At 40.6% G+C, this 8,705-nt stretch overlaps 1 protein-coding gene across 2 annotated transcripts; it reads left to right on the top strand.

Annotated features, from left to right (window-relative positions):
* Window positions 1-264: 264 nt before the first annotated feature.
* stard3 (StAR-related lipid transfer (START) domain containing 3) lies at window positions 265-8,168 on the top strand (the record flags this gene model as incomplete). 2 transcript variants are annotated; one of them, XM_005920386.3, is given in 15 exon segments in its annotated part: window positions 265-316; window positions 1,639-1,877; window positions 1,968-2,045; window positions 2,299-2,376; window positions 2,483-2,536; window positions 2,841-2,952; window positions 3,036-3,134; window positions 3,249-3,304; window positions 3,401-3,493; window positions 5,201-5,263; window positions 6,497-6,592; window positions 6,682-6,761; window positions 6,890-6,994; window positions 7,122-7,215; window positions 8,040-8,168. In XM_005920386.3, coding segments are annotated over 14 exon segments (1,350 nt in total), but the record flags the coding sequence as incomplete, so codon positions are not given.
* Window positions 8,169-8,705: the final 537 nt, after the last annotated feature.

Here is an 8,705-nt window from a genome sequence, read left to right as displayed (position 1 = left end):
TTTGCACATGGTCACTAAAAATCAAAAAGCCAAAACCACGGGCAAGAGCAGTACTAATAAAAAAAAAACCATGCCTCTTTATATGATAGCTTGGTCGTGTACTGAAAATGCCAAATTACAGGAAAAAGAAAAACACACACACACACGAATACAAAAACCTAGGGTGAAACTTCAGCGTGTGGCAGGTGGCAGGGAGAGAGTTGCGATGGTGATCACGTGACACCCGGCGGGTGAGCGATTCATCTTGTTGTGATACTTCTTCTTTGGAAGGTCAGCCCGGAAGACTTCGTAAAGCGATGATGCTACTGTAAATCAAGTAAGTTCAATACCTTGAGTTTTCTTTATGAAATACTTAAAGAAGGATTTCTGCCAAGTTTCGCAGTGTTGCTTAGCGTGCCCGTTTCGTTACGTTTGAGGAGTGTATTTGTTTCTCCGCAAGTGAGACCAACTTGTTATCGAAGCGAACAGTGTAAGCTAAGCGGCAGCTAACAACATTGGCTATTGGTTATCTCTTAATTATCCAGTCCGTGCTTTTCTAGAAGAAAGACTTGAGTCTAGCTATTGTTCCCTGACATTATTGCCTTCGTGTCTTGTGTTTGACAGTTTGACAGCGTTGAGTTAGCTTGCTAACAGGAATTAGCTCCCGGACCTTCAGGCTGTTTTGTTTTTGGCACAAGTGAACAGGCTAGGGGAGTCACGGGATCTTAACCTGACTTTAAACTCCGCTTTAGCGGTTTGTTAACTTAATTGATGTTCTTTCGGTTAATAGATAAGACATGCTTGATCACATCTACCTGTCAACGTGTACCGATGTTACGGAGTTTGTCCAGAGGTGATTGAAACTCACCTCCGGCTCAATAATGGCTCAGTGGTGTAATAAAACCCGCTGTCTTCCTGCTTCGTGGGAATTGTTCTCCCAGACTCTGATGTCACACCAGAAATGTCCCTCAGCTAATGATTCGTGACTACAGACTTGTTTTCAAGAAGTCACGTCACATGCTTTACGCAGTATTAACGTTGGAGTCGTTCATTTTAAAAAGCTTTTGGCGGAAGATCAGATATAACACTCATCGTTTAACACAAACACACAGGCTGTTTGTTCTTGTAAAATAAGGCAAAACTAGCAACGCTTGCTGTTTGTCTTCACCATAGGGAGGTGAAAGGAGATCACGAGACTCCACTGAAGGCTAGTTATCGTCTGCTGTTTTCACCAAAAAAAAAAACCCCAAACAAAAACAACCCCAAAAACACAGTAGGTGGAGGTGGAAGAGTTAAAGATGTTAATATTTTATTGTTGGGAGTGACCAGAATGGACAAGATGAGAAATGAGTTCAGGTGGAGCGGTTTGGAGGCAAAGTAAGAGAGGCAAGGCTGAGAGGATTTGGACATGTGCAGAGGAGGGATAGTGGATATACTGAACTAAGGATTTTGAATATGGAGCTGGCAGACTAGAGGAGAAGAGCAAAACCACAAAGAAGATTTATGGTTGTAGTGAAAGAGGATATGTAGAGGGCAACCGCGACAGAGGAGGTGAGATGGAGGCAGATGATCTGCTTTGATGACCAATAGGGAGCAGCCGGAAGAAGAAGAAGCAGCGCTAAACATGACAACCACCCACTTATGTCTGTTTTGCTGCAGGTGGATTTTCCTGTGTCACAGCAGGAATGCATGGTGGAGCCTATGGGGAGCTCGGGGGCAGCCTCCCCGCCATCGCCTCCCTGAATGCTTCCTACTCTACATCGATGTCCATCCCATCCCCGTACCTGTTGACACCACCTGCAGAGCGCAAGAAGATCTCTGACGTGCGGCGCACTTTCTGTCTCTTTGTGACCTTCGACCTTCTCTTCATCACCCTTCTCTGGATTATTGAGCTTAACGTGAGTGTGTGCTTTCACTGTTCTTGTTGCTGTTGCAGAACTAATGGTTAATTCTTGGTTTGATGTGATCTCTGCCCTCTTCTTCTGCAGATCTCAAACACACTTTGGGAGAGTTTAGAGAACGAGGTCGTCCATTATAACTTCAAGTCATCCTTCTTTGACATTACTGTAAGTAGGTCAATCCAAATTTGTGTTTATTTGCATTCAGTGTTGAAATGATGGGTCATTTATTACCACGTTATTTCAATCATGCTTTGATCACAATGAGCAGTTACTTATGTGTAACCTGCTCTTGTAATTCCTCCTTTTGGGTTGGCAGATTGAATCATTATAGACACACAAGGGGAAATCATTTGCAACGTCAACATGTAATTAAAATGAAAGGTCATTTTCTTTTTCTGCTTCTTCTTCCTTGTCTCAGCTCCTTGCCTTGTTTCGTTTCCTGTGTCTTCAAGTGGCCTATGCTGGTTTTCGGTTGAGGCATTGGTGGGTTATTGCGGTAAGTCATCTCAGTTACAGTTAAACACACACTGAATAGATAATGTAAAGTCTTATATGTTATTTGTCAGACATGAGCTATTTAACATTTTTTTTAAACTCTTCAGATTACCACTCTGGTAACAACCATCTTCCTCGTTGTCAAAGTTATCATATCGAATGTGAGTGTCCTCTCTTTGCTACTCTAACACTTTCCGAGCCTGTATTTGTCTATGTGAACGGTTTGCAAGCATATCAGTTTAAACCACTTCCACTTTTTCACTTCTGCATTCAAAGGCAGTTATTCACAGTCTGAGCTGATAAGACTTTATGTGATTTCTTTTTTTGCAGTGGTTCAAAATTAGTTTGTACATTTGTAAACTTTTCACATTTGACATTAGGGAAGTGAACCAACATCAAATGCAGCACACTCATCTGTTTTAGAAGCTGAAGTAGTAAAAATAGTCTTTGATTTCTATTTTGAAGAAGCAAAATGCTTTTGGCTATGTTCTGCCCATCACCTCGTTTGTGGTCGCCTGGTTGGAGACCTGGTTCCTTGACTTCAAAGTTCTCCCTCAGGAGACTGATGATGAAAGAGGTAGGATAACAGTGCCCGATAAGTTCAAATGCTGCTTACACAAAGCTGTCTTATTCTTAACTTCTTTTCTTTTGTTACCTCAGCATACGTAGCAGCAGTGAATGCTGCCTGTGAACGAGCCCCTATTTACTCTCACGCTGTCTCAGATGGACAGTTCTACTCTCCACCTGAATCTGTCGCAGGTGAATGTTTGTGCAAGTGGTTTCTTAGTTAGGGTTTTTTATTATCTCTATTATGATTGTACATTTCATATTTAACCCAAAAATAGAGTTATGGTCTTGAACTTGTGTCTGCAGACTCTGACGAGGAGCCTGATGAGGAGGGTCCTGGGCGTAGAGCTATCACTGCTCAGGTAGCTTTTGTTATACTCTTTATAATCAGCCCCACTGACTCCTGTTCTGATGATGATTTTCTGCTTCGTTTCTCACTCCTCTCACTCTTATTCCAGGAGAAGGAGTATGTGAGACAGGGTTATGAGGCAATGTCTGTGGTGGAACAGATCCTAGCCCAGGAGGAAAACTGGAAATTTGAAAAACACAATGTGAGTACATGACTCCAGGATGTATCCACTGAATGAATAGCTTTCCTGTCTTGTTCACGTTTGAATGCACAGTTAAGACGTTTGCTTGCATAACTAAAAGATCATATCACTGACGCAGATTTCATTGCTTCCTCGTGCATTCTTTTTATGACAGACAGAGTGTTCAGGGTGCCTTTGTTTTAACACAAACATATCTCATAGAAAACTTGTAATCAATACTATTGTCTTCACTGTGACACCTAATTACTTTTTTGGTTTTAAAGATTCAATTGCCTATCAAAGTGTCCCTTATAGTTCTTGTGATCAGCAATAGAGATGGTACTTTAATGGCCTCATTTCTATTTTAGGCAGCTGATAAGCAACAATGAACTGTGAATCACAGATATAACCGACAGAGATACTGAAAGATACTGATCCTGCAGTTTCCTACACACGCCAGGTTACAAAAAATGACTAAAGCACAGGAGCCAGCCATCTCAAGCAGCAGTTCAATTGTTTCTTTCTTTTTTTTTTATTTCTTCTCTTCTTTATATTTGAGGAGTGATGCACAAAAGCACTGATTTAATAAAATAGGCAATACCTTTTGTCAGATTTAGCTACTACAGTACTGTGGGAACGTCTTGAACCATCCCTCGTGTCTTTATATTTTGCAGTCGATGAGTAAAACGTTCTTGTAAAAGGCAAAAGAAGAAGTGGCAACCCTAAAACAAAGTGTTTACATCATATGATCAACATGTGAAAGTCATGTTCTTAAGAAACAGGAAAAAATCCAACAAAGACCTGACTCATGACCTCAGAGATGCAGCTTGCTTTTCAATTGATCACTAAAGTTTCATCCAAAACTGTCTCAGTCAAAGGGTGGCTGTCAGGAAGCCATTTTTTAATGAAGGAGCACAGAGAGAAAATGCCGAGGTATGACATATTACATAAGAACTAGACTGAACATCAGTGGCAACAGGTCCCATGGAGTGATGAATCCAAATTAGAAAATTTTTATTCAAATAGTCGTCAATATGTACAGAGGAAGTCGGGAAAGAGGTAGAAAAGGGAGTGTCTACAGCCATCTGTGAAACATAGTGAGTTCTCTATCATTTCAGCCAGTGGTCTCAGGGATCTTGTTAAAATTATGAACCTAGAAGAGTGCCATCAGATTTCGATTTGACATGAAATACAAGCTAAAAAGCATCTGACTGACAAAGGCTTCATTTTCCAGCATGATAATGATAAAAAAAACACACTGCCAGTTTGGTAAAAGCATCTGGTTTCACTAAATCGCTGCACCCATTTCCAATTTTCCTTGCTAAATATACAGAAATGAGAGGAGGCTCAAGACTTTTGCTCAGAACTGTAGCTAATTTCCACCCTGAGCAGGTATACACACTATATTAAAAGCTGTTTTTTGAGGGGAAAATAAAGGCCCCACAATCAAATCCCTTTAAACTCTCATAGAACCACTATTAAGGTAAGAATGTAATCAAACAGGTATGTTGGCACCACAACACCCAACTGAAACCTAATTTTAGCAATGCAGCATTTTTCTCTGTAGGAGGTGTATTTCTGTATCAGCTCTTTTAATTACAATGAAAACTACATTACCTGTCTTACTAGTAGTTTATTATTCCTGCGTTATTAATTCATAACTGTTTTTACTCAAATGAAAGTGAAAGTGTCAGTAATACTGTGTCTTTTTTTCACCTCCCATAACAGGAAATGGGCGACTCAGTTTACACTCTGGAAGTTCCTTTCCATGGAAAGACTTTCATCCTCAAGGTGCAACAGTCTTCTAGTGTATTCAGTATCTCACCAAACATGCCCTGCTACATTTTCATCATGTTTAGATAGGCTGCATTTGTTAATAGGGTGAATTCAGATATGTTTTCAAGCCTCCCTGGTCTTTTTACATATACAACTCATATTGCCTTGGACTCCATTATTATAGATGTCAGCGTAAAGAGCAGAACAGGCTCTGAATCCGTCAGCTGTCACACTTCTTCTTAACACTCTGCTACAAATGGATCAAGTTCTCTTGCAGCTGATGGGCCTGTATTTGCACAGTTTCTGCTGCTGAAATAATCAATAATTGCATGCTAAATCCAATTCGATACAACAGAGACTTGGTGCCTTGCACAGAAAAAGCTGATTCATGTGCATACAACTTCCCATTAAGGAATTCAGAGGAAGTTTGCTCTTTATTGGAGACCTCATAACTGAAGGGACTTTGTTTTCCAAGGTTTACAACTGTGCATTTATTATTGCAGCAGTCTCAAATTTATTTTTTCTTTGACACACTACTCTTGTGTTTCAGTGTGATGTTTATCTGGCAGACTTATTTCAATCTTGCTTTTCCTTCCAAGTTAGATAGGCACATTAAAACGCCATATACTGTATGAACAAAATGGAAAGTAAAATGAATGATGTAAGGCCAGGATTAAAGTGTCTTGTAGATGTGTCTATTGATAGCTGCAGACACTAAAGAAAAGTTGCTGCAACAGTTCTTATTATATATTATATATAGAGGGTATGTAGACTTCCACATAGAACCTCTTGACTAGTTTTCGATGACAAAATTTGCATCGCTGGCATGGAACAACCGTCACTGAAACAAAACGCTCTTTGTAGAAGTAAAGATTACATAATAGGGATTTCCAACAAGACAATGGTCATAAACAGACACAAGATCCTGTTTTGAAAATAGTCAGACAGGCCATTACAGATTAGTGAAGTAAGGCCTGTTCTGACCTTTGCTTCGGAGGGAAAAAGTGCACCATACAGAAAAGAGAGCTTTAGATATTTTCATATCATCTGCAACAGAAAGTGAATGGTAAATGGCCTGTATTTGTATAGCGCTTTACTTAGTCCCTAAGGACTCCAAAGAAAGGGGTAGAAAATAGCCCAAAGTACATGCAGACAGCAATTAGGTGTCATGTCTTATAGACATTTTTTTCTTGTAAATGTAGGCTATGCTGGACATTAGTTTACAGCCTTGTTTTTTCTCCTCTTCAGGCCCTCATGCAGTGTCCTGCTGAGCTTGTGTATCAGGAGGTGATCCTGCAGCCGGAGAAGATGGTTCAGTGGAACAAAACCGTTTCTGTCTGCCAGGTCAGAAGTCTTCCTGCTGTTTTTGCACATTTTTCACTGTAATCCTGTGGCGTGCTACAGCTTGATATCTCTTCCCGTCTTATACTCAGATCCTTCAGAGAGTTGACGACAACACTCTTGTCTCATATGATGTATCTGCTGGAGCAGCAGGGGGAGTTGTCTCTGCAAGGTACATCAGCACAACATCCTACCGACTTTTCTTTCTGTCATCTGTTCTTGCTGTCCCATCTGTATCGTTTCTTTTCTTCAGGTCTGAATAAAGTGTGTTTATTGGGTGATTGATTTTTCTTCCTTCAGGGACTTTGTTAATGTTCGCCGAGTGGAGCGCAAACGAGACTGTTACCTGTCTGCTGGCATAGCAACCAACCACGATGCCAAACCTCCAAGCAATCGCTATGTCAGGTCAGACCTTGCCTCTGGCCTTGTCACTGATCCAGTAAATTAGAACATTGTATCGGTTTGACAAAGGGCATCTGTGTTAGTTTAACTTGTATAACTTTGTCTTTTTTTCCTTTACTGCCGGTCTCAGAGGAGAAAATGGGCCCGGAGGTTTTGTGGTCCTCAAATCCAGCAGTAACCCATCCATCTGCACTTTCATCTGGGTCCTCAACACAGACTTAAAGGTGTGAAAACACATGGTGGAATTACTCTTGAATTTTCTTTATTTTTACAATATTCAAGATGTTCTTTCCCTTTGTACGATTAGAAAGAAGTTGTTTTCTAAATGATTTTTGTAGCAGGACACTGCAGCAGGTTGGGCCCCCTTTTGCCTTCCGAACTGCCTTAATTTTTCATGGCATAGATTCAACAAGGTGCATAAAACATTCCTCAGAGATTTGGGACCATTTTACATGATAGTGTCACATATAAAACCAGTTTGTGTTATAGTACGTTATCATGCTGAGAACAGCTGTCTGAAGATGGTTATACTGTGGTCAACATTACTTAAGCAGTGACATTAAACCCACATTGTTACCCGAGCACCACCCTGGAATTTTTCTAACAATCGAATATTGTGGCAGAAGTCATGACTCATCAGACCAGGCAATGTTTTTCCAGTCTCATTATCTTGGTTTTTAGCCTTCCTTCCCACCAGATTAAAAAAGTTTACTAGCTTCTGACATGAACAAGGCATTTTCACCCAGAGAATTGCCACTCACTGCACATTTCCTCTTTTTTGGACCACTCTAGAGATGATTATGTGGGAAAATCCCAGCAGATAAGCATTTTACTATGTCTACGTGCCTAAATGCACTGAAGTTCTGCCATGTGATTGATGGTTAGATATCTGTGTTAACGAGCAGTTGAACAGGTGTGTGTGTGTATAAATAGAAAGTGTGCAGGAAAAAGGCAAAATGTAACAGATGTAGGTGAGATAAGGACCAAAAACAAAGGAATATGAAATGTAATACAAATATTAAAAAGCAATTTTTTTTTGTTTCATCAGGGCCGTCTGCCACGCTACCTCATCCACCAGAGTCTGGCAGCCACAATGTTTGAGTTCATGTCCCATTTACGCCAACGAATTATCGACGTGCGGCCCTCTCATCGTTCCCACCACCACCACCACCACCACCACTCTCAAAACTAGAGAGAAGTTTTAAGTGGTCACTTGAAAGGTCACTAGCCAAAACTGGCCATCACGGCGTCCGCTGAATGCTCCCAAGCTGAAGGGATGCAATTATGTACCTGACAAGGTTGCAACTTTAAGCAAAGGAGATGGAGACATTTCCCATGTTTCAGCCACACAAAGTGAGGAGTTATTCAGATATCAAAGACTAAACATTTTCTATCATTTTGGGGAAGTTTAAGTGTAATCACAAGTGGAAATTTTTGCATGGACCTGTAACCCGTTTGCTATGTTTCTCGCCATGTAATGAAAACTGCTTTCTGAGACTTTACAGAAACAAGACCTGGATAAAAAAGTGATTCCCAATGTTGGAATCTGTGTTACAGAATAGCTATAACAGTAGTATGACTGAAACAGCTGTCTCTCTGAGCCTTATCTTTCTGCACACATTGATAGTCATTGATTTACTGCTTTTTCTTGTGTGTGTGTGCATGCGTGTGTGTGCGTGTGTGTGCGTGTGTGTGTGTGTGTGTGTGTGTGTGT

This window comes from Haplochromis burtoni, unplaced genomic scaffold (assembly GCF_018398535.1).
Source record: "Haplochromis burtoni strain Fernald_Lab_line unplaced genomic scaffold, NCSU_Asbu1 Contig_21, whole genome shotgun sequence".
NCBI classification, from domain to species: domain Eukaryota; kingdom Metazoa; phylum Chordata; class Actinopteri; order Cichliformes; family Cichlidae; genus Haplochromis; species Haplochromis burtoni.
Note: the sequence above shows the minus strand (reverse complement) of the source record. Positions and strands in the feature narration are given on the sequence as shown.